The sequence below is a fragment of the Diceros bicornis genome, chromosome 2 (assembly GCF_020826845.1).
Source record: "Diceros bicornis minor isolate mBicDic1 chromosome 2, mDicBic1.mat.cur, whole genome shotgun sequence".
In the NCBI taxonomy this organism is placed as follows: Eukaryota; Metazoa; Chordata; class Mammalia; order Perissodactyla; family Rhinocerotidae; genus Diceros; species Diceros bicornis.
This window is the reverse complement of record NC_080741.1, coordinates 47,127,474-47,153,216: the sequence shown is the minus strand read 5'-3', so window position 1 is coordinate 47,153,216 and position 25,743 is coordinate 47,127,474. Positions and strand designations below refer to the sequence as shown.

The 25,743-nt window shown below is 42.4% G+C and overlaps 1 protein-coding gene across 2 annotated transcripts in view; it reads right to left on the bottom strand.

Annotated features, from left to right (window-relative positions):
• Nucleotides 1–25,743, bottom strand: part of LARS2 (leucyl-tRNA synthetase 2, mitochondrial) — a 164,453-nt gene that overhangs the window by 35,358 nt on the left and 103,352 nt on the right. For both annotated transcript variants that reach the window (XM_058556627.1, XM_058556636.1), the window contains exons 10-14: nucleotides 21,246–21,350; nucleotides 18,576–18,691; nucleotides 15,301–15,584; nucleotides 11,672–11,770; nucleotides 8,480–8,617 (exon numbers count right to left, since the gene is read on the bottom strand). In XM_058556627.1, the coding sequence (XP_058412610.1) occupies nucleotides 8,480–8,617; nucleotides 11,672–11,770; nucleotides 15,301–15,584; nucleotides 18,576–18,691; nucleotides 21,246–21,350 (742 nt within the window). The remainder of the gene's footprint in view (nucleotides 1–8,479; nucleotides 8,618–11,671; nucleotides 11,771–15,300; nucleotides 15,585–18,575; nucleotides 18,692–21,245; nucleotides 21,351–25,743) is intronic.

Genomic DNA, 25,743 nt, shown 5'->3' with positions numbered 1-25,743 from the left:
GTGAGTTGCTTCCCTGTCTGCTTTCCTCCTGTGAGGAGGAGGAGGAGGAAAATCCTTAAAGACCCCTCCCAGTACCTAGTTCATAGTAGATGCTCAATAAATGTCAGCTGGTTTGAACTAAATGAAGTCTTTCCATGAATGAAGAAATAACCTGCCAGCAGCAGAGCTGGGGACAAGAGAAGAAGGAAGCGGCAGATGAAGGGCAGGCACCAGATGCTACGGCTTCCGGTTGGGGCCGTGACCTTTTCGCAAGGAGAAGTTTACTGAAAGATTTCAAACTCTGTCCACTTCTAGGAAGGTCCCAGGAGTGAGGGAATGAGAGTGGCCTTTCACAGTGGGAAGGGGCGCCTCATTCCCAGTGGGTCCCCCTCCACTCTTCCAGGGCATAGGGATTGCTCCAAAGGGCTTTGGGCATCTGGCTCTCACCCCCTTGGCTGAAGCCAGCCACATCCACCCTCATGTGTAGTTTAGCTCTGAATGATGAGTCACACTTGTTAATTCATTCAACACGCAGTTGAGCAACAATTAGGTACAGAGCCCTCTGCAATTAGTCAGAGAGCTTACAGTAAAATGGGCGGCCCAAACATGCCATAAATAACCATCAACACCACAAGGAGGAGGCACTAAGTGTGATATGGAGGTGCACGGTGCATGGGGATGAGGGTCAAGGGGACGTCAAGGACCCTGCTGGACTTGGAACCCAGTCCTGCTGCAGCAGAGATCACACCACACTGTCAAGTTCATTATTAAGATTCACGACCGGTGTAATATATCTCCCATTTGTTCATTCACTCATTCACTCGACAAGTGGCACTTGGGAACAAACTTGCATAAGCAACTGAGTTATTCATTCATTGTAGGACTGTGTACAGCAAGAGCTTTATAAGAAAGGGAAAGGCTACAACTTTAACCCACCAACGAACCCTTCTGAGCCGGGGACCATCAAAGGTGGGCGTGTTGTGCAGGGCCTCTGTCTTGAGGAAACCTCTACCTAGATGGTTTCATTTTTATGAATACAAATTTGTGCTCTTTTTTTCTGAGTCAGCTTTCCTCTTACTCCTTCAGAACTCCTCTAGAGGTGGATTACGTTTGCTTGCACTGTGGCACAGCTATATGCAAGCAGAATGATGAACAGTGATGGAATCTTCGGTGGTTCCTCGACAGTCTGGACTGCACTAAGTCAGAAATTACAACACTTGATACCTGCTGGTCATTCAAGGCCACCTTTGTCCCACCAAGAAGGAAGGAGGAAAGGGAGGAAGAAAATGAGAGGGAGGGTGGGTGAGGAGGGTTGCTAATTATTAGGATAAACAAGGAATTTCAGAACATAGATTGATTGGCTATGTTAAGCGCCCTTATAAAAATCACTGCATACAAGGAATGTACTAAGCAAGCTGAGGCTACAAGAATCCCAGGACTCATCAGAGCCCTAACTGGTCACTGTGGATGACATTTGCCTACTTATGCAGCCCTAGACAGCCTGCTGCCCACTCTCCTGACCTGCTCAGGTGGCTACTGTGCAGATCTGGAAAGGAGAAAACAGAAAGCTGCGGATCTCTGAAAACAGTCTCTAACTTGGACTTTTCAGACTAGGTTCACCTTCCTCTTCTTCCTTGCCCTGTGCCTAGAACCTCATGTTCACGTAAGTAGCCAGTTTCTAAGTATTAAGCCATAGTACATTCTTAAAATATCATCATTTCCATTTCCTAGCAGCCAGTCAGTAGCACAGAAGGAGCCTTATTATGACAGCAAGACCCAGGTAAAGCTGCTCTTCTCCTCTCTTCCTTTCCCTTTTCCCAGCAGCCGTTTCTGGTGTGATCAGAGAAACAGGAAAAAGCTCCATGGACCGGTGCCTGCTGAGCTCTCACCGGTCGGCAGGAGGCTGCTAACACAGGAACAGCAGCTTCTGACGGCCACCACTCTTTGTTGACTGCAAACCACAGGGAGAATTTCAATTCAGGGAATTTAGCGTCTCTCTGAGTTGTATTCAAGAGCAATGACAAAAACTGACAAGGTTCCCACGTTACAGCGTCTCTCACAAAGGGAGAGAAAAGGCTTCCTTATCTCAGTCCAGTGGAGACACGCTCCACACCACAGCATGTAGCTTCCACCCCAGTGCTGACATTCAGCCAAAGCTGATGCCTACCCCACACCCGTGAATCAAAATGGGGCTCAGCGCACCTCCCTGCTTCAGAATATTTACTGTAAATGACTTTGTTTTTTTGTTATAAAGTTACATAATCATTGTAAAAAATCTGGAAAAAAATCAGAAGTACATTAAAAAAATAATAAAATCATCAGTGAGCTCACCGTCCAGAGAAAACTCGTGTTAACATGCTGGCATGATTTGTTCTAGTCTCTTCTCTTGCTGTCTGTATGTGTCTGGATGTGCATGTACACACACAGATATCCAGACTTTACCTATAATTTTGTTACCTTGCTTTTTTCACTTCTTATTACTTCAGATGCATTTCTCCATGTTATTAACCATTCCTTGCAATTTAATTTTAAAGAGCTGCACAAGAGTCCTCCATATAGATGGATTACACTTTACCCTTTCTTAGCATTTTGGGGCCTTTAGGCTGTATCCAGGTTTTTAGCTAGTTGAAATAACACTTACATGAACACTTTGGTGCATAAGTTTGCATTTCTGACTATTTCCTTAGGATAAATTTCTGAAAGTGCAATTAGCATGCCCAAAAATGTGAATTTATTTTATTTTATTTTTTTGGTGAGGAAGATTAGCTCTGAGCTAACATCTGTTGCCAATCCTCCTCTTCTTGCTGAGGAAGATTGGCCCTGGGCTATCATCCATGCCCATCTTCCCCTACTTTATATGTGGCACGCCTGCCATAGCATGGCTTGATAAACAGTGTGTAGGTCTGCGCCTGGGATCTGAACCTGCAAACCCTGGGCCGCCAAAGTGGAACACGCGAACCTAACCACTAAGCCACGGGGCTGGCCCCTAAAAGTGTGAATATTTTTAAGGCTCTCACTATAAATTGCCAAAATGCTTTTCAGAAAGGGTGTTCCAAACCGCCCTCCCACAGTATGAGAGAGGGGCTCAAATCCCAGCCTCTTTTGCTATATGGAAAAGAGCACGTCACTGATGTTTAATTTGTATTTCTTTGACTATGAGTGAGGGAAAAATTTTATAGTATGTTTCTTGATTATCTGTATATCTTCTTTTGGAAATTTCCTGCTGACATTAATTTTGGCTTAATCCTAACCAGTGTTTCAGACACACGACTTAGGCACCCGCTGTCTTGTGTGGTGGCACACCGAACCTGAGGGCCAGCTTCTTCTTTTTTTTTTTTAAAGATTTTATTTATTTATTTTTTTCCCCTTAAAGCCCCAGTAGATAGTTGTATGTCATAGCTGCACATCCTTCTAGTTGCTGCATGTGGGACGCGGCCTCAGTATGGTTGGAGAAGCGGTGCGTCGGTGCGCGCCCGGGATCCGAACCCAGGGCGCCAGCAGCGGAGCTGCTAAGCCGCTAAGCCACGGGGCCGGCCCGAGGGTCAGCTTCTTATAAATGGTAAAGAGACCTTCTGAAAGCTCAAACAGCAAACCTAAATGTGCAAGTGATGAAAGAAAGGGCAGGACTCTTAGAAAACAGGAAAGATTATTAGATCCACATCAACCTTTGCTGTTTATATTTGAAGAAATTGAACCAGAATCATAAAATGAAAAGTGTGCTCAGAGGTGACTGAATTCCTAACATGTGAGGCCGTTGAGAACTAAAGGGGTTAGATCTCTTGTCCACACTGCTAATCACTGGCCCAATGAGCACGGGATAAAGGTCTTGGGACTCTCAGTCCAGATCTACTACTTGAGACAGTGGCCAAGGGGCCGAGAAAAGAAAACAAAAATGGAATAGCTGTAGTCTCAAATCCCTTCTGAAATGACAATGCTAATCAAAAGGAATAAAGCAATAGACATAAAATTCTGATGCACATTTCAGAAAAAATAGCTAATAAATAAAGAGAAATACACATGTGGCTGAGAGATCTCAATTTTTCCTCCTAAGCCAGCTTACTAAAGTTTGGAGGCATTCAAAAATTCTAATTGGAGAATTCTGAATTATTCATCATAGAAAATGGGTGATTTTCATTGCATTTGTGGCAGACTGGTTTACTAAAACACCTCTGATACAGAGGTAAGGCTCAGAGCGAGTTTTCAGAGGCTGTTGTTGCCCTGATGAGATTTAATGGGAGTAATCCTGACAACTGAGCTGAGAAACAGAGATCAGATGCCTTTCTGCACCATCTTCAAAAAGCTCAGACTTTTGAGCGCTTAAAGTAAATCTCTCTCTTTCTAGGGGGTGGGAGGGCATGGAACAGAACCTTACTGTCTTGTAAAGCATTAAAAAAAATACTGCACAGATATATTTCAATTTATACTTAAAGTTGATGGTGAAGCAAATTCCAGGTGTACCTGAAAGCTTTGCAAACTAGAAATTCACTTGAATAGAAACAAGTCATACCCAAAACTGTATTTTAAAATTATATCAGGATGCTGTAAACCTTTTTTCTCCCCAAATACAGTTTTAAACCACTGGAAAAAAGTCACAAAAGCAGCGAGGCCCTGTCCTATACCTTAAAATAGCCGTTGAATCATTTATTGATTCATTCCTTATTTCTACAAATAATTGTTCAGAAGCTGAGAAGTGTGCCCTCCTGTTAAGGAGCCAGAAATCATTATGGTCTTTGCTTCTAGACCTGCATGAGAAGGAAATATTTCTCATGTTGTATTTGGTCTTTGAACTTAACCACTACCCAATTCTCCCTATCCCAAGGATAACATTTCCATTGAAGGACACAAACTTTTATCTGTTTATATCAAGGGATTGAACTCAATTTTTTTTTTTTAAGATTTTATTTATTTATTTTCCCCCCAAAGCCCCAGTAGATAGTTGTATGTCATAGCTGCACATCCTTCTAGTTGCTGTATGCGGCACGCGGCCTCAGCATGGCCGGAGAAGCGGTGCATCGGTGCAAGCCCGGGATCCGAACCCGGGCCGCCAGCAGCAGAGCGCGCGCACATAACCGCTAAGCCACGGGCCGGCCCATGTACCGTAGGCTTTTAATCCGTGTGTGCACGCATGAGGAAGGAGGTCTGAGCACGGGGTGAAGGGAAGGGAGCTTTCAATGTGCTTCATTTTAGTGAAACTGGATTTTAGTCTGCATTGCAGAGCTTTTAAAAGTAATCACTTTTTATCTATCAAAAATTAAAAAAGACATATTCTTTGACCCAGCACTCCCCAGTGTCAGAACTTGAACCTACAGATACGATCCCAAGTACTTGCCAAGAATATAGATAAAGAGAGTCACTGGACTTTTTTTCGTAACAGCAATTGAAAAAATGGATGACTGCTTAAATAAATTATGGCATAGGACAGAATACTATGCATAAATTAAAAAGAATGGAGATTTGTACACTCTGATGTGGAAAGCTCACCAAGATATATTATTAAATCAAAAAAGTAAAAGACATATATGTAATATATATAAAATTTAAAAATGAGTGCATCAATAGGAACATGGAAAGATGCAAATATTTTCTGGAAGAAATCAAAGAAACTGTCAAGTTGAGGAGAATGGTGGAGGGTGGGTGCAGGGAGGGAGATTTCAAGGTTCACTTTGTGCAGTTAAAAAATTTTAATCTTAGATGTATTATTTTTTTATTATTTATTTATTTTTTTTACTGTTAACATGTATTATCTGGACAAAGAGATAATTAGATATTTTCCCCCTTTTCTTCTCTGCAATTAAAAAATATTCTAAAAGATGTTCTATTAAAAAAACAAAACACAATAACAACTGAAAAAAAATGACAGGAACTATGCTCCTGGCAGTAGGGCAGACAAGAGAGCCTGAATTATTGTCTTGATGAAAAACAAGTGAAAAAGCCAGATAAGATATAAAAAAAAATCTTTGTTTTAAATGTGTCATTGAGCTGGCAGACTCTAAGAAATGAGGTAGAAACAAATGTATTTTTAGACAAATAACTAACAGATGGACCTTCACTAAAGAACATAAGAGATATTCTAAAGTATATATTTCAGATAAAAGGGAAATGATTTTAGATGTTAAGGTCAGAGATGCAAGAAGAAAGAGTGAGAAAAGATATTAGTAAGTATGTAGATTCAATGTAATTCCAATTAAACTCCCAATAGATACCTTTGTGGAATTTGATAACTGAATCTGAAATTTATATGGAAGAACAAAGGTCCAATTATAGCCAAGATACTCCCAAAGAAAAAGAACAAAGTAGGAGGACTTCCCTTACTGGATATTAAGAGTTGTAAAATTAAAATAACAAAGCCAGTAAACAATTAACACAGCAAGAGGCAAACAGATCAATGGATGGAATAAAGATCCTATAAAAAGGCCCTTGCATATATATGAAAACTTGATTTATGATGGAGAAGGCACTCCAGATCAGTGGGGAAATGGATGGACTGTTCCATTAATGTACACGTTGGTACTGAGACACTAAAAGCAATAGTCGTAAAGGAAAAGATCATTAAAATTTACTACATTAAATTAAGAGTTTCTGTTCATCAAAAGATACCATAAAAATAAGACAAGCTAAGAGCTTGGAAAAAATACTTGCAATACATATAGCTGAAAAAGGATTAGCATCCAGAACATTTACAGAATTCCTACAATCAACAAAAGACAATCCAGAAGAAATAAGGGCAAAGGACACAAACAGGGACTTAATAGAAGAGGAAACACAGGGGTTGATGAACATATTAAAAACATGCTAAACTTTGGTAAGTAAGCAGTGTCTTTAAATTCAAATTTAAGTCACAAAGTGATCCAGTATATAATCCCCAGTTTGGCAAAATTTAACAAGTTGGATAATCCTAACTGTTGTAATGATGAAGAGGTAGCGCAGCAGGAACCCTCATCTCTGTTGGTGTGAGTGTAGGTTTATACAGCTGATTTGGAAAACAGTTTGGTGTTCCTTAGTAAAGTTGAACATGTGCATACCCTACGATTCAGCAATTCTGCCCTGAGGTACACACCCTAGAGAAACGCTGACACATGTCTGCCAGGAAACGTGTACAAGAATGCTCATAGCAGTTTTGTTCATAATCGCACAAGAGTCCAATGACCACCAATGGTGGTACAGACACATAAACTGAGGTCTTTATCAGAAAGTCCATTCCATATCATGGAATACCACATAGTGGTGAAATAGGAATGAAACAGAGCTCCACGCAGCAACATGGAGGAATCCCAAAAAATGCTGAGTGAGGAAAGCAAGAGAGAATACATGAAATGTGATTCTACTCACATAAAGTTCAAACACAGGAAAACTAAACAATACATATTGTTTAAGAATATATACAAAGGTGATAAATTTATAAGGAAAAGCAGGAAAATGAATAATTCAAGATTCAGGATAGGGGTTAGCTGGGGGAGGGGTGGTGGTGTAGGAAGAGGGAGGATATGACAGAGAGGGGCACCCTGGGTATTCTAAGGGACTGTAAGAGTCTATTTCTGAAACTGAGGAGGGGGTGCATGGACGTCATTTTACTCTTTAAATTACATAATACATTAAATACATCTTTTATATACATGATGTATTTCATGGGAAAAAAGCACACACACATTTTTCTGAACATAATGGGCAACAGATTATAAGCCAAGAGGAAAAGAATTTATCAATGGATTTACAATGTGATTCCCTAGCTTTTAATCCATTACATACTTTTATCAGAGTGATTTATCAAGGCAGGATTCAGTCAAGCTTAGAAATAGGGCTTACAAGGGCTGGCCCCATGGCTTAGCGGTTAAGTGCGCGCACTCCGCTACTGGCAGCCTGGGTTCGGATCCCGGCGCGCACCGACACACTGCTTCTCTGGCCATGCTGAGGCCGCGTCCCACATACAGCAACTAGAAGGATGTGCAGCTATGACATACAACTATCTACTGGGGCTTTGGGGAAAAAAAAAGGAGGAAGATTGGCAGTAGATGTTAGCTCAGAGCCGGTCTTTCTCGGCAAAAAGAGGAGGATTAGCATGGATGTTAGCTCAGGGCTGATCTTTCTCACACACACACACACAAAAATAAATAAACAACAGAAAAAAAAAAAAGAAATAGAGCTTACACAGAGGGACCAGATGATAAACATGACCTCACACGAGAAGCTATAAAAAGCAGTATAACATTATGAACCAGTCACTCTTCTCTGCCTCACAAGTAGAATCTTAATTACTTAACTCAGTTAAACAGAGAAGAGCGGAAGGCAAGATTCTGCGTGAGCATGCACCACCACAGACTAGAACTGCTTAAGCAAGAGAAACGCACTTCAAGTGGTTAAGGCCAACAACGACCTCTAAAGTGCACTTGAAAAATAGAATTCTTCTGCTACATATATTTACCTTGCTTTGGAAGAACTGACACTTGCTTTAAGTTGCTGTTCATGGAAGTGAATTCTTTTGCAAAGCAGTATAAATGCTCACCTGTGTTTGACCATTTTTTGATCGTGGCAAAAATGACTAAAGAATCTCGCATAGAACAAGTGCATGACGGCATGTTCTTTCCCTCCAATGTACAAATCTACAGGCATCCAGTAATCTGCCAACGCTGTGCTAAAAGGGCTAGGAGAAAGAGAAATGGTCATTTTAAGAAAACCTGCTTTGTCACAATTGCATAAATTAGACAGACTGATTATAATTTGCATATGCCCTGAAATAAATTGTCAGAGAAAAATAGTGATTTTCTTTTTAAAATGTAATAAGAGAAAAGCTTATATAATGAAGGAGAAAAAAGTCAGATCGGTGTTGATTTATGATATTTAAAAAAACTGTTTCAGAAGCCATTACTGACATATTTTAACAAATGCTATTTTCATATAAAATGAAGAGGAAATCACAACAGCAAAAAAAGGTATTTCTGCAAAATGTGTATCTGAATATCTAGATTTATTTTAATTTTCATTATGATTAGACAACTGAGATTTTTGAGTTCTTACCAATAGAGGGCAATGTGGCATTTACAATGGAGATTAACATGCAGACACTAAATGTTCATTTTAAAATAGAAATTCAATTTTATCTTTAAAAGCAGCCTTAAAATACAGATAGTCAGCAAGAGCCTGTATATGGCTTCCTGAATGCAATGAGCATATTTAGCGTGATTGTCATAAAATAGCTCAACGACTCTCTCACCTAATAGATACTTTTTGGTCGACAGAAATCCTAAAAGAAAGGGCTTCTCGGGCCGGTCCTGTGGCTTAGCGGTTAAGTGCGTGCGCTCCGCCACTGGCGGCCCCGGTTCGGATCCCGGGCATGCACCAACGCACCGCTTCTCCGGCCATGCTGAGGCCGCGTCCCACATACAGCAACTAGAAGGATGTGCAACTATGACATACAACTATCTACTGGGGCTTTGGGGGAAAAAAAAAAAAAGAAAGGGCTTCTCATATTTCCTGGTCCTAATGGATGCTGGGGAGGAAAGGAAATGCCACTTCCCTCTATTTTCTGGCTGGGACTCTTGAGGGGGAGTGTCTGTGAGTGTGCAGAGGTGTGTGTGTGTGTGTGTGTATTTGTGTGTGCGCGTGCACGTATTGGTTGTGGGGGGAAACAGTACTGGCTGAGGACAGACTTCTTCAATCTCAAGGTACTACCCTCACTTGAGGTCAGCCAATGAAGTAAACCTTTGCCTTTGGAGGATCTGTACTCCATGGTTTCAAATATTTGTGAATTCTATTCCCCAACCTCAAGGCACCTTTTTCCCCAGCATGGACCTCCCTGGCTCCAGCTCAGGCTGGGAGTAACAGCCCAGGGCTTGGCAGGTAGGCCTGGCCAACCACCATGTGTTCGCATCTTAATGCGGCTTGGTTTTCTCTCCTCCAGGCACCGTGCCAGAATTCTGGTAAAATTTTAAAAAATGTTTTTTCTTTGTGAAAAATGCTTCCCTCGAGAAATCCAACTGCTCATCCAGGTGACAGAGGAAAAGGGAAGTCAAGGATAGTACTTGGCCCAAAAAGAAGTTTGGGATAAATTAAGGAGTGAGATATTGAAAGAAGCTATCGCTCGGATCTGTGATCTACCCCGGGGAACCACGTTAGTGAGAAGTCCAGCCAGTGTGGAAACTGACAGCAGCACTTTCTGAGGGAAATGACGTGCTGCGTGGTATTCCCAAAGTGGGGCTGTGCGGATCTCAAGGTGTCTCTCTCCAGTCAAGGGTCCCATCATTGTAACTTAGAGTCTCTATCATCTGGAAGAAGGCTCTCCTTTGAAGTATTCTGCAAGGTAGAGAGCCTGATTCCCCTTGCAATCAAAGCCAGCGGTTACTAAATGGAACACACCAAAAGCCCCTTCTAGAAGGAAGACCCAGAAGAGGGTCCCCTCTGTGGGTTAGCCGGGCCACCCTAGTGGTTCCCAGCCACAGCAGTCAGCCTACTTCCTTCCTGCCTTTGCTGGCTACTGTTTACTCAGGACCCCACTCATTTCTGGATGGCCTGAACCCAAATTACAGAACTACAACAATGCAGGGCGGGATTCGGGCGGGGGACGGCAGGAGCACCTGACTGACTGGAATGTATTATTTTACAACCAAGGAAGAAAAAGGGGGCACCTCTCTAGGTGGACTACAGGGTTTCTGGATGACAGTTCTCCCACAGAGAACGGCAAGGTCTCTGAAGCACGGGGCTTGTGGCTTCCCCTGGGCTCTACCATAGCTTTCTCCTTTGCTCTCATTCCCTCTCCTTACCCTTTTACCTACTGCTCTCTTTCCCTTATTCATCGATTTACTCTGGTCAAAGAAACACATGCACATAGCTGAAAAATCAAATAGAACTGTTTATAATTTAAAACAGTGGTCTCCAGCCCCATTCCTCCCCCCAGGCCTATCCCTTAGCTACTTTTATAATTCTTTTAGCTGTTTCTTCCGGCAATTATTAAAAAATATGTTTATACTCTTTGTTGATTTGTCAATTTAAAAATTATCTATTGACTGTATGGGATAAGAGGTAATGCTTCTTAGCTATCTCACACTCCCTATCACCTACCCTCCCTGTATAGTTACAGCAGTATTTTCAGTTACGTAAATAATATTACATCTCCACAATCATATAAACGCAGTTCACTGCAGGGCCAAGGAAGGTATTACAATAGCAATTTCTTCCTTTTTCTGTTTTTTATTTTTCTTGTACTTGAGATTTACTTGGCTGTGAAGAATCTAATGTAATAACCTAACACGCTCCCTTTACGAGAGCGAGCCTGTTTCAAGAAGCACTGTTGACCAACAGCTTCCAGCTGATGCATCTTCGGATCTACTAGGTGTTCATGCCAGCCCATGCTCTCCCGGAGGTAGGGGACCAGAGCAGAGGCATTTCCGCCTGACTTGGGACTCTCTAAAGGACAAGCTTTGCTCGGGGCTTCCCGTTGGCCTGGTTGAGCCTTTCTTAGAGCTGCGCCATAATCTGAGGCTCTTCCTACCCAATCCTTTTTCTTTCCCCCTCTCCTTTCACAGGTGTCAGACTGGCATCATGGTCTGAGGGCTCCCCCTGCCTACTCCTGCTCCCTCACCCCTTTATTCTTCGTATGCATATCCCTCAATAAATCTCGTGCACATCTAATTCCTTTGTGGTGTTTGCTTCTTGGAGGACCCAGGCTGACACATGCTCAGTGAATTCAGCAGGGCTTTACCTGTGAGTATTCCGCGGGTCGGTGTATCTGAAGTAGTACCAAGCAGAATCAACAAAGGTATCCATGGTGTCTGTCTCTCTCTTGGCTGCTCCCTTGCACCTAAGAAATAAATGAAGTTCATCAGTTCTTTGCTTTTTAAATTTTAATGCAGTTTTCCAACAGCTTTTGAGAAAGCTATGACAATCAGTATGAATTTAAAATGTCATAAAAACAATGCCACATCAAGAAAATTCAGAGAAAGCTCCCTTTTTGTATTGTACGGTACATGATATTTTAAAGAAATTTACAAAATAAAAATTTCAATCTTCAACAATTAAAAGCCTTATTTATCCACTTCTTTACCCTGGTAGAAAATCTAACAACCTAAAGGGAGAAGACAGGAGTAAGTGTCTCTTTTGCACATTAACTTCTATTTCAGGCATGTCAAGATTGCCTTCAGCCAATGCCTACTTTATGATGTTTATGAGGCAAATCAGTTTATGAAGAGAAGTTGAAAATCAATGTATCAAGCTGCTGTGCTGAAAAACGAACTTGGGGTTTTTTCTCTCTCTGCTCCAGGGTGAGGGGTGCAGAAATCCACTGGGGAGACCTTGAGAAGATAAATCACCCTTGAGGCCCAAAGGCAGTGGTGTGCTGGACCCAACTCATACCATCTTGTGAGAATCAACCGTTAGCACCTCTTCCTACCTCTGTGACAAGTGACGTTAAGTTGGTATCCTGAAATTAGCCCTGGTGGGAGTATTATACCACAGAAATCAACAAACACTACAAATCAGAAACGTCCCTCCAGAGAACTATTTAATATACATTTACCAACACACCACTGCCTCAAGATAGGTTCCTTACAGAAGGGTGACGAGAGCCCTACTGTTCAAAAAATTGAATAACGTGAGATCCTCAGTGTGTGAATGGCTGAAAAGAAAAAAGCAATTCTCATCCCAGGATGGAGATGCCTGGGGAGGACCAAGGTTCCAAAAGGGCCCACCTGCTGAGCCAGTTGAAGCATGTTCCTAGGGTGACGGGCCTGTGGGACGGAAAGAACCGGGTGCCAAAAGCCACAACTTCTAGAAACCCAAGAAAGAGTGCCCTTAGTCAAGCCTAGCTGAAGAGGGGGCTCAGCCCCTCGAAGACCCCTCAAAGCCTGGATGAACAATGGAGGGGTTGTGTCAACTATTGACAGGGACCCTTTGTGGCAGGGAGAATGCAGCAGGAGAACACAGCTCAGACTCCAGGCTCTCCCTTCTGAGGCATGGAAGCGGGACCAAATGCGACCACTTCAGCAGAGTAAGTCTTGGGAGGGCTCCTGGAGAATTTAAGGAGGGGCATGAGGAGCCCCAAGAAGAAGTGATGAATCTTCTGCTAATTTAGCATGCAAGGACTTGAGTCTGTTTTTAACATTTAAATAAAAGAAGAGTTGCATTTATATCTTGCATCTGTGAAGCAGTTCATACTGGCTTTATAAATCTTACCGAAGGAAACAGCCATTTCCCACCTCCCACTTATTAAATGGAAGTGGCTGAGCAGAGAGATAGGAGCCCCAGATCTGGCAGGTCTCTGGGACTCCCAGGGGCCTCCTGCATTTTAGTTAGGGGGCCTCTCACTGGGAACAGGGGTGGGTCCCTGGGGTAGGAGCTTATCGGAGAGAGCCCCGAGGGAATTCTGCATCCTACCACCCAGGGCTGCTATAAGACACTGATCTCAACAGCGCATCTCTACATTAAAGCCAGGTCTTTTTATTTGGAGAGCAATCAACCAGAATACAGATACTATTTTAGGAAATAATTAGAAGATAAAGGTTACTTCTTCTCCTCACTATTAGTGAACCCGTACAAGTTAGGAAGAAAATGCAGGACTCAGTTGATAAAAGGAACAACATCTGGCTAAAACTTGCCATGCCGATTTTCTTTTCAATGGTCGCGGTGGACTTGAAGACAACCAACATGTTTTATTATTGACACTAAAAGCTGGATGATATGAAGAGGTTACTTGGTAAGTGGGAGGGATAAATGATGGTGACGGTGACATTATCATCATCATTAGCTCCAATAGTAATAGTGCTAACACTGGGTGGCAGGCACTGAGCCAAATGCTTCACAGGCATTTTCTCATTTAATCCCCAGTAACCCCGGGGATTACGAGGTAGATTATGTCCCCAATTTGCAGATGAGTAATGAGGGATAAGAGAGGTTAAGAAATCACCCAAGGTCTTGGAGCTCCAGAGTAAGGAACCCACATCTGCTGGACTCTGGCGCCTGCGGTTCTTACCACTGTGTGGTCCGCCTGGGCACGCTGGCTCCGTGGCTCTCAGTCCTGGATGCTCATTAGAATCATCCAGAGAGCCTTGACCAATACCAAGGTGTGGCTCTGCCCTTCAGGAACCTGCAGCCAGGGTAGGAAATCTCATCCCCCACCACGGCCCCAGGCTGCTGCAACTGGCGCTCTGCAGGCCACCAACGTCTCCGGCAGGGAAGTTCTTCGTCACTGCTACTCAACAAACACGGTGTGCTATTTTCTCCCGGAGCCCACATTTCTTGGCCCAGAGCTTCCTATGTTCCTTCCCATAAGCCCCATCTCAAATCTCAAAACCACCTGAGTGAGAACTTGGGAGGATTGTTCCAAGTCCCTGGCAGGATGGCGGTAACACTTCCATTTACTGAATGTTTGCTAGGGGCCACTGTGGAGGGATACATGTGTTAATTCTAGTCTTTTGAACAGCCCTTCACGGGGGTTATTTTTGTTCCTGATAAGGGAATTGAAGCTCAGAGAAGTTAAGTGACTTTCCCAAGGCCGCACAGTTAATTAAGGGGCCAGGCCAGGACTTGAGTTCATTATGGTCTGACTGCCCAGCCTGAGCCTTGCCATTGCACTAAGTGGTTACCTAACTACCAACCTCGTAACTCAGCTCTGTACTGGCAGAGGACTAAATTATTTTTAAAACATTCTCATCGTGATCTATAAGGCAGAGAAAAATGGCTTTTCCATAGAAGGAAGAAGGAAGATACTAGAGTTTGGTATCTGTTATTTGTTTAATCAGCTGGTATGGCATCATAAAAATCACACTTGAGACATGCCAGTGAATTGACAGAAAAACGTAACCCCACTCCAAGATGAGAAGAAAGGAAACAGCGTGTCTTTCAGTATATTAAAGAATGAAGCCCCTGAGCACACTCGCCGTAGTAGCTACTGCTCTGCTACTTATGATAAAGTCTCCAGTGTTGCCACGGTCACGATGTGCGAAAACCATAAGGCGGAGAGGAGAAAATATTTTTCTCATCTCCAAGGAGCTCTTTGGAATATAAAATGGAAGAAAGTGGTCTTCTACAAAGCTGTGATGAAAATGTGTAGCCTTTCCATCAGCTGGATCAGATCTTTCTGGGAGAGACGTGAATTGACACTGCTGCCTCCACCAGCTCAGAGGAGAGGAGAGGGTGCCCATCACAGTGGCTAGGCCACAGATTCAAGCCCCTTCTCTCAAAGGTCCCGAAAGACCTAGGGTATTCTTTTCAGTCTGGTAAGAAGTCCTGGAAAAAGGGAGCAGAGGTAGCCCCATGAGGGAGGAGGGAGTCTGAAACTCCAGCAGGGTGCTGGGGCCACAGACATAGTCATGGCTGGGAGCCGTGGTTCCTTACCTTGGGCAGGAGCAGTTCACCCACTCTGAAGCCATGGCCAGGGGGGAGCCTCCCTTGCCGGTGAAAGACGTGATGCTGGGCAAGGTCACGGGCAAGTCCTCCAGAGGCACAGGCACGGGGCCACAGGCTGGGCAGTGGACCATGGGGATTGGTGTGCCCCAGTACCGCTGCCTGGAGATCAGCCAGTCCTTTAGTTTATCACTTGTCACGTCTCCACCCACTCTCTTCCTCCGGGCTTTCTGAGTCAGGGCTAGAAATGCATCCTGCCGGTTCATACCTGTGAACTGAAGACAGGAAGGAGAAAGATCCCGTTCTTCCCTCCTCAAGAACAAGTTACCACCCCCATGCTGCCCCCCGGACTGCTATTTTTATGTGTGGCCTCTGCAGGGCCACATTATGACTTTTGTGAGGCCTTAGGTGCCTTTGTAGGCCCTTCCTTCTTAAGATAATATTAAAAATTATATTTTATGACTGTGTTGAATAAAGATGAATATAATTTTTGACCCTAAAAGTTCACTTTTTTCTTCTGATTTTAAAAGAAATTAAACCTGTTTGGGGGTCCCTGAAAGTATTGTGGGCCCCAGGCCCCGTGTCCACTGTGTCTAATAGGTAGAGTGGCCCTGGTTCTGTGGCTCTCCTTACCACCTGAGCCCTGCCACACCTACAGAGACAATCAAAGATCAGCATTTAGCTGCCAGTAAAGAGCCGCATGATATGTATTTCTAATGACTACTCCCACGTTGGGGGGAAAATATCTAGAAAAGAAAAATTCAATATTATCCTAAAGCAGAAGGAATTCAGGCCAGCAGGGGAACGAATTGGGCCCTCAGCCTGAAGGACCAGAACCACTCCTTCTTTATTTGAATGCTCCCATTTTATAGACAGCAGGCCAGAACACAATAGTAGAAAAGAGAAAGTCTCTTTTCACCTGATGCTTTTCCGAGAACCAAACAAATGATAAGAATTGAGCCAGCGTGGCTGGATCGTGGGTACCCTGGCATTGGTTCAGTGAAGATGTACTGTACATCTGTGTGCCAGGCCTGTGTTAGGCATTGGGGGCACAAAAATAAATCCGATCTGCCCCCTGCCCTCAAGGAGCTTACAGTCCTGAGGCATAAAGAGTAAGAAAGTACAGCTATGTTTATCAAAAGCAGCTCTTTTCATTAAGGGTCTCAAGCATCTTCTAAAGTACAGAGCTCTCTACCAAGGAACCACTTCCATTCTGGAGGGCATTTTCTATGTCCTGCACTCCCACTATCATATAATTATGGTACCAGTGATACAAGCTCTCCTGAAAGGCTATCTTCTCCATGCATCACTGTCTTTACATTCCAGAAGCTCATGGATGAAACAAGCCTTTCACTATCCTTTCTCCTTCCATCCATTGAAAGAATTCCTTTATCCTAGATATTCAGTTTAGAGCCAGGAGAGGATTCAACAGACCACCTGAGGCTATTTGAAAGAAGCCAGGGAGAATAATTAATGCTCAGTCCTATAACAAGGAGGGGGCATTTCTCTGGGAACTTCAGAAGCCTAATTTTGGCCCTGAGTGTCCCCTTTCTTGCCCTGCAGAGGGTTATCTGGGGCTCCCTCACAGAAACCTTGGCATGGCTCCACATCCAGGGCGCCTGCTCAAACACGGTCTAAAAACAGGTTTAAGGTTCAATATCTGAAAGCATGAGTCATGTCTGGAGATACAATTTATGAAGTGAAGGCACAAACATGAGGTCAGAAAATGCTGTCACTCCTTATAAAGGAAAAAACCTGCCCATATCCTTATTCTTTTTTTTTTTTTGGTGAGGAAGATTGGCTCTGAGCGAACATCTGTTGCCAATCCTCCTCTTTTTGCTGAGAAAGATTAGCCCTGAGCTAACATCTGTGCCCATCTTCCTCCACTTTGTATATGGGATGCCACCACAGCATGGCTTGATGAGCGGTGTGGTGCATAGGTCCGTGCCTGGGATCCGAACCTGCGAACCCCGGGCCACCAAAGTGGAGCGTGAGAACTCAACCATTACGTAACTGGGCCGGCCCCATATACCCTTATTCTTTACGTATATATAATATGCTATAGCCAGGTAGTCCCAAACCTGAAAAACCTGGATCTTCAGGTCTAACTGAATCAGGATCACCCAGGGTGGGGCCCACAAGCACCTCCTAGGTGATGCAGAGACACAGCCAGGTAGGCAATCACTATGTTAAGCCAGTAGTTCCCGGACTGCTGCACACTAGAATCACCTGGGGAGCTCTGAACACTCTTAATGTTTGATCCAGACCCCCGACCCCATTACCATTAATATAAGAATAAGAATATCTGGGGTGGGGCTTAAACATCAGTATTTTAAAAAACTTTCTAGGTCCTTCCAAAGTGCAGCCAGGTTTAAGAAAGAGGGCTCTAAACCCATACTCTCAAATTTTAACGTGCATATGAACCACATGGAAATCTTATTAGACTAGGGCAGGGTCTGAGAGTCTACATTTCTAACAAGTGATGCCAATGCTGCTGGTCCAGGGACACGACTTTGGGTAGCAAGGTTCTAAGCCAGTGATTTTCAGAATGTGGTCCCTGGACCAGCAGCAGTAGCACCTGGAAATTCTTGGGTTCCATCCAGGACTACTGAATCAGAATCTCTGGGTGGGGGCCAGGCAGTCTGTGTTTAACAAGGCCACTAGGTGATTCTGGTGTGTGCTCAAGTTAGAGACTACTGCTCTAAGCCATTTCCCACTTCTCCCTCCCACACCCCACCCTACCTCTTCCATCATACTTTCTGGCCTAGTTCAACATAGAGACTGGGCTCAAATCTTGGTAGACTTACCACCTAGCAAGAGATAACCTTGACCAAATTAAACATGTCTCAGAACCTCTCTGTTCATTTCTATGAATGAGTTAAACTTTAGGTGGAAATAAGTCCGTAATCTGAGGAGAACAGAGACCTCTAGGAAGAACAGCCAATTTCATTCACCTCTCCCAAGGAATCAGTTTCCCTGGAAGAAGTCATTTTTTCAAGCAGAAGATTCCCCGCAAAAAGTTTAGTTACTTCAATGACCATACTATTCTAGGATTGGGTATGACTTAGAGTTGATAAACTTCTAGATCTTGAAAAAGAATATTTTGTTTTCATAGATTAAGAAACGAGGCTGGGTGACTGTTAGGTGTGGGGATGAGTGAAATGGCAGGTCTTAATTTGTACCCGAAGGAAAACTGTCTTGTCAAACTCATGTCAAGGTCATGATTTTAGAAGTAGGTTCGTCAGCCCATGCCACAGGGCACTAACCTCCGCAGAGCCACTCAGTCTCTCTGTGCCATCTGGCAAAGTTTCAATGACTTCAGAGTAGGGCAGGCCCAAGGTTTGGGCTAAGACGGTGTCCTCCGAGCTGGTGCTGGGAATTCCTATTAAGAGGAGAAGAAATACAAAACATCTCTGCAAATACCCAAATCACAAAATAACTGACAGCACTGACACTCAGCTTTAGCTTCTTAAAGGAAACTCTCTATCTTTTTTAATTACAGAAGTCGTAAAATCACATCACGTTCACTGGGAAAATGGAGAACCGTTTTGGAGAAACCCACCACCCTAACACAACCAGTTTACCATATTGGTATTATTTCCTTTAAGTCATTTTCCTTTGCTTAATTTCTTTTTAAAAACAGTTATAATTCTGAAATATACAATGTTGGGTGCTTCTTCACAAGCATCTGGGGAAGCATCTTTGAATTCCCTCAGTGACAGAGGAGAGTAGCGTTCTCCTGAGAAGCGGACTGACCCCTCCAGCATTCCCTAGCACCCTAGAAAAATCCACTCAGTCAGGAAGTCAAAAGCTGGCAACTATGTGTCTTCATACTGTGCTTTCTTACCAGAGGCAATAGTACATTCTGAATAGACATTTATTCTTCAACCCATATATGCCCTTGAGGAGATGGAGCTGAGCATAAGTAAATCACTCATCCAGAGGGCCAAGGCCTGCGGGTTTGGCTTCAGCTATTCATAAAAACAGGTTTCTTGGTTGTTGGCTCTGCAGGGCAGGGTTTCTCAACCTTGGCACTACTGACATTCTGGACTTCCTTGTGGGCGCTGTTCTGTGCATTGTAGGATGCTGAGCAGCATCCCTGGTGTCTACCAGTAGCACTCCTCCAGTTGGGACAAACGAAAATGTCTCTAAAATTGCCCAATGTCCCCTGGTGGCAAATCGCCCCTGGTTGAGAACTCCTGCTGCGGCCATCTTGCAAAATTGCTGACATCCTGTGGACACAATATATCACGTGGCAAACAGAGATAAAACTAAGGGTGATACACAAAATGCTTAAGTCAGATTTCCGAGAACAACCTCTCCGGAACACTGCCCTAAAAGGGTGATTTAATGTTTGGGAGACAGGTTCTAAAGCTCCTTATTCAGATGGAAAGCTCTGTGGTATAATGGAAAGTTCTACAGTGTTCCAGCTGAGATTATTGACAAAAAGCAACTAATGAAGCAAATCAATGTTCAGAGTGGACTTGAAAGATACTGAAGAGTAAGAACAAACAGCAAGCAATTAAATATTACTGAAAAGTGCTCATGGGCAAGAAGGGACAAAAGCCATTTACTACATTCCAAAAGGGTATGGTCTGGACTGAGTAAAATCTGAACAGAGACATTATGACCACATTTATTTGACCACATAAAGAATGCTCTGGGCCATGGTGTTGGTCATGTGGGGCTCAGTAGAGTGTGAACTATTTGCAACATGCAGGTGGGATGGCCAAGATACTGCTTGATGTCTTGTTTCTTCCTGTTTCTGTTCTTCTTGGAGGGCAAGAAGCAATTAGAAAATGTTAATTACATAACTGTGGGAAATCAAGACAACAGGAAAAATTATTTTCTATGCACACCTAAAAAAATCAGATGTTTTTTTCCTTCAGAACTCTCAATATTCTGTCAGTAGTTTGACTCAAAATACAAAAAAAAAAAAAAAAAAAAAAAAAGGCACGTGAACAAGAGCTTCCTTTATTGTTTATCTTGGCTGGTTGTATTAATTAGTAAAATTATAAAATACATAAAAATAATAGAAGAAATTATTTCCTTTAAGCAACACACTTGCTAGGTTTAAATTGTCAGAAGAGAATGACTCGAACGGCTTAATATCTGTTTTCTGTTTTGATGTTTCTTCAAATCACTTTGTCAAAAACAGATCTAAAAATTGTGAGGAAAAACACGATTTTGATAAGAACTGGTCTTTCTTCTGTGTGCTAGGAAGTAGAGAGGGTGGAAATAAGTTTCTCTGCAGGGTTGTGGCACTTTGGAGACTGGCTGGAACCTCCAGTAGGAACGTTGGTGAAGAGTCGTTCAGGTCCACACCAGGGGCAGAGCCAGGATGTGGCTGTCACTAGCTTCTCATCCCTTGGTTCGTTTCCAGACTTCCTCTTAGGTAATGATAGTTTAGAACTCGCAGGAATGAGTAAGGCTGCCAAGGATATCCAATTTACAGTTCTAAATATGCCTTCAATTTTACTGCTGTTTCACAATCCTTTTCTTGAATAGCTCAAGTTCTCCCTCTCCACAAAGCCTTCACTAAAACCCCCAGCCCACATCGATCATTTGTTCTTTGAACCCCCATCCCAGACACTGCCGTTGGTTCTCTGAGTTTTGAAATTGGATTTTCATCTGAGGTGTATTGTTCCCCACACCATATATACGAGTCTCACCAACTAGCTCTACTGGCAAGATCCATGGGCTGGACATTCTGTATTATTCTCAGAAGCAACTAGCAGGGTGTGATATACTTGGTATGTTTTCAAAATGTAGTTCTTAAGTAAGGATGATTAAATGAAGGGGCATGCATTTTTATAAAGAAGCAAAACAGATCACGGAATCAACAGTCACCTCTTCCACTGGACAGCAACAAGCTAGTATTTGGATCTTAAGCCTGCTAAATATATTATTCTGATTACATTTTAATAGCTACATACCTATTTTTGAATCCAGAGAGCCCTGAAAGTCAGCTCTGGCCAAGATGATGACAGGGACCTCCTGCTGGGTGAGCATGTTCACAGCCGTCACGGGTGTCAGGCAATCTGAAAATGAGAGCAAATGACTGTGGACGGCAGTCAGCTGGGACACTGACACCATCTGAATCTCAGAGGAGACAAGTGAGAAAATAAGCATTAGAACTTCTGTGTTTTGTGCTAATTGTTAAAGACTTTGTTCTTTGAATGTATTAATAGCTAATTCACACCAGTGGAAAAATCAAAAGATTCAACAAATATACGAAAATATTCATCTGTGCTCATAATCAAAGAAGTGAAAATGGCATTTTTACTTTCCAGATGGTGGAATAAAGACGTTCCCACCATCCCCTTTTCCTTTTGAAAAATACCTCAAATATACAGAAGAATGAGAAACACAAAAATCTATCTACGGTGAAACCAGGAGATATCTGAAATTTCAAACCGTAACACGTGAAGATGGAAGTGGATAGGAGAGTAGAAAATGACTGAGCAGAAAAGAGATTTCCAGACATACAAAGACAAAACAGCTCCTTCCCACGTATCCCTTCTAAGGAGAGACTGGAGAATGTGTTCCAGCAAAATGAAGAGGTAAATCAAGAAAGAGATGGACACGGGGTCAGGAAACAGATGATCCAATAAAGGAAAGAGGGTGAGGATATTTGCAGAACAATGCCAGAGGGAAGTCCTAGGATGACAGCAGAGGGCTGAAGAGTGACCAGGTCAGATATGAGCAGGACAGAGGGCCCCAGGAAGCATCTTCAGGAAAAAAATGGAATCGACAGATCATCTGGCAGGTTGGAATATACAGAAAACTGTACTGAGAGGAGTTTTAAAGAGCTTCTGGGAGAGAGTGGAAAGATTTAGTCAGAAATTCAAAGAACACAAAGCAAATGAAAAAAATGAGGACATCATGAACCACAGGAAAAATAGAAAGTTATATAAAAAGGAAAATGTAATCAGAGTATACTTGCCTCAGTTGTGAACACTATTTATGTGGTCATAATAAAACACTTAATTTGGAATTATCCAAACAGTGAGTCATCTTAAACAAAGCTTGTTACAACTACTGCAGCAGGGAGACAAGCCATACATCCATGAGTCTTCACTGAATATATGTAGGATTGGAAGCATTAAGACCCAAATAAAGTCCCAAAGGAAGAAGGGATGAGAGGTGGTAAACAATTGGTGAGTTCACTTGAGCTTACTGCAACACAAGCAATTAACAACAGTTATAATTTATGAACTCTTACTATTTACACTTGCCATGTTTTAAGACTTCAAATAATTATCGAAAATATGTTTCACAAACCCCAAAGTTAAAATAAGCCTAGGAATTAGGATTTGTTTTGCAAAGAGGTAAAGATAGGCTCTGTAGGCATCTAAGCCAGCTCTTGCCTTCTTTCACCCTGGGTGTCAGGAGACACAGAGTGAAACGCAACCCAAACAGGTCTCCATGGTTGAGGCTCAGCCAGCATCCACGGTACCACAGCTGAGAGGCACCTGCTGCCCAAGCCACCCAAGCACTGACACTTCTCAAAGTAGAGACCCAAATTTCTGATTCCGAATTGTCCCTTCTCAAAGAAGAGGCATATATTTGCAAATTCTGCACGTTATTAGGGGGCTGGAAGGTGAGGGGTCGTGGAGTAAGAGTCACTAGGTGACGTCCAGAACTGGTGAATCGAGGACAGCAGCATAGGCCTACTATACAGACAAGGGCAGTCTGTACCAGAGGAACAGCTTGTGGCACAGACTACCAGCTAACCCCACATCTGACCCTCCTTCTGGTTCAGCAATAGCATGTTTAGTGGGCAACATGCTATACAGCTAACGGCAACGCTGTTCAGCCTCCCTTGCACTAGGTGTGGCCATGGGGTATGAGCAGAAGCAACTCCTAGGTCATGCTCTCAAAGGGAAGGAGCGTGCCCTTCTTTCCCTTCTTCCTCACTGCAATGCAGTTGAAGTGTAGAATGGCTCAGAACACAAAGATAAGGGCAAGATTCTAGAAGGGCAGAGCAGGAAGACAGAAAAGAGCCTTGACCCTGACTGCCTCACAAAGCAGACTTGTCATACTCAGAGTTTCATGTGGGCAAGAAATAAACTTCTATCTTTTTAAGTCACTGGTTTTCTAGGACTCTGTCACAGCCACCAAAATTATTCTGAGTAACACATACCCAAACAATTAAAAGCAGTTCGGTAAGGAGGCTATTGTGACTCTTGTTGTTAGTAGTCTTTGACTTTTCATATAATATACATGTATCACTTGGATTTTACAAAACACAAATTAATTTTTAAAAGAGATATGGAAATAAATCTTGAAATATTATTATTTTTCACCTGATAAGTTAGCAAAAACTTTTAGAAGGGTAACATCAATGTTTGTGAAGCTGTGTATATCATTGGATACAGCACTATAAACTGACACAGCCCTTTCAGGAATGAATAAAAGCAACATGTAACAAGAACTAGAGAAATGTTCATAACCTTTGACCAAAAAAATCCCACTCTTCGGAATGTCTCCTAAGGAAGCAATTTGACAGGGGCAAAGAGCTAAGTGGACATAAATGTTTATAGCAGCTATCTCCATAATGGCCCCAAACATGAAAAAGGCCAAATGTTCAACATGATAGGGAAGATTTAGGATATTATGGTACATTGAGTTGAGAGAATATTATGTACACATTAAAAAGCAATTGTGAAGCCTGAATAAAAACAAAGAAACATTTCCTGATATCATATTAAGTGAAGACAGAAGCAGTCTGATTTTTAAGATATGTGTGTGTGGGAACATGAATTAAAAAAAATAATATGACCACACTCAAAAGAACGAAGTTGAACTCTTATCTTTGCCATATATAAAAATTAACTAAAAAACAGATTAAAGACCTAAATTTAAGATCTAAAACTATAAAACTCTTAGAAGAAAACATAGGTGTATGTCTTTGTGATCTTTGATTAGGCCATGGTTTCTTATATATAACACCAAAAGCAAAAGCATCAAAAGGAAAAATAGATAAATTGGACTTCATCAAAATTAAAAGCTTTTGTGCTTCAAAGAACACCATCAAGAAAGTGAAAAGACAACTCAGAACTGGGGAACATTTTTGTAAATTATGTATCTGATACGAGAATTATCTCTAGTATAAAAACTATTAAAATTCAATAATAAAAAGACAACTCAAAAAATGGGAAGATGATCTGAACAGATATTTCTCCAAAGAAGATACACAAATGGCTAATAAGCACATGAAAAGATGCTCAGCATCATTAGCCATCAGGCAAATGCAAATCAAAACCACAATGAGATACCACTTCACACCCACTGGCATGACCATAATTGAAAAGACAGACAGTCTAACAAGTGTCAGTGAGAGGTGGAGAAGCTGGAACCCTCATACGCTGCCGGTGGAAATGTGAAATAGTGCAGCTGCTTTAACAACAGTCTGATATTTCCTCAACCAGCTAAAAACAGAGTTACCTATGATCCAGCAACTCCACTCCTATTGCACATACACAAGGAAATGAAAACTTATGTCCACACAAAAACCTCTATGAATGTTCACAGCAGCATTATTCATAATAGCTACAAAGTGGAAACAACCAAAATGTCCATCAACTGATGCATGGATAAATAAAATACGGTCTATCCATACAATGGAATATTATTGTGAAATAAAAAGGAATGAGGTACTGATACAGGCTGTAACATGTATGAACCTTAAAAACATTATGCTAAGTGAAAGAAGCCAGTTAAAAAATATCGTATGATTCCATTTACATGAAATGTCCAGAACAGGCAAATCTATACAGACAGAACTTAGATTTGTGGTTGCCTAGGGCTGGGGGAAATAGGAAGAATAAGGGTGACTGCTAGAGGATATGGGATTTCTTTGGGGGATGATGAAAGTGTTCTAAAATTGACCGTGGTGATAGGTGCTCGACTCTGGATATACCAAAAACCACTGAATTGTACACTTTAAATGGATGAATTTTATGGTATGTGAATTATATCTCAATAAAGTTATTATAAGAAAAACATGAAAAAAAGTAGAGTATGCAATAAAGGGCTGGATTTTTTTCATTGTTCCACATGAAAGTTATATTATAACAGTTTTTCAATTAGGAAAAAAATTGGTCTTTGAATTTAAATATTAGCAGTTTTGTAACGAACGCATGGTAGCAACTTGCAGGCTGTACCCGGTCAAATCTATTTCTTAGAAAGAACAAAACTAAAATCTGAAGTTCTTGACCAGGTCCAGTGTTCTCCCTATGTGCTGGCGATGTGAAGCAGGAATCCAAGGAGGCCATGGAGAAATCTGAAGGGACTGAAGCAGTTCATACAAGGGTTAGATAACAGTTAAACATTTCAGTAATTACAAAGGAAACATTCTGGGCAAAAAGGTGCCCTCTGCTCTCAGGGCCCCCACTGCAAAGCAGGCAGGTCTTCATGCCCTCTGGAAAA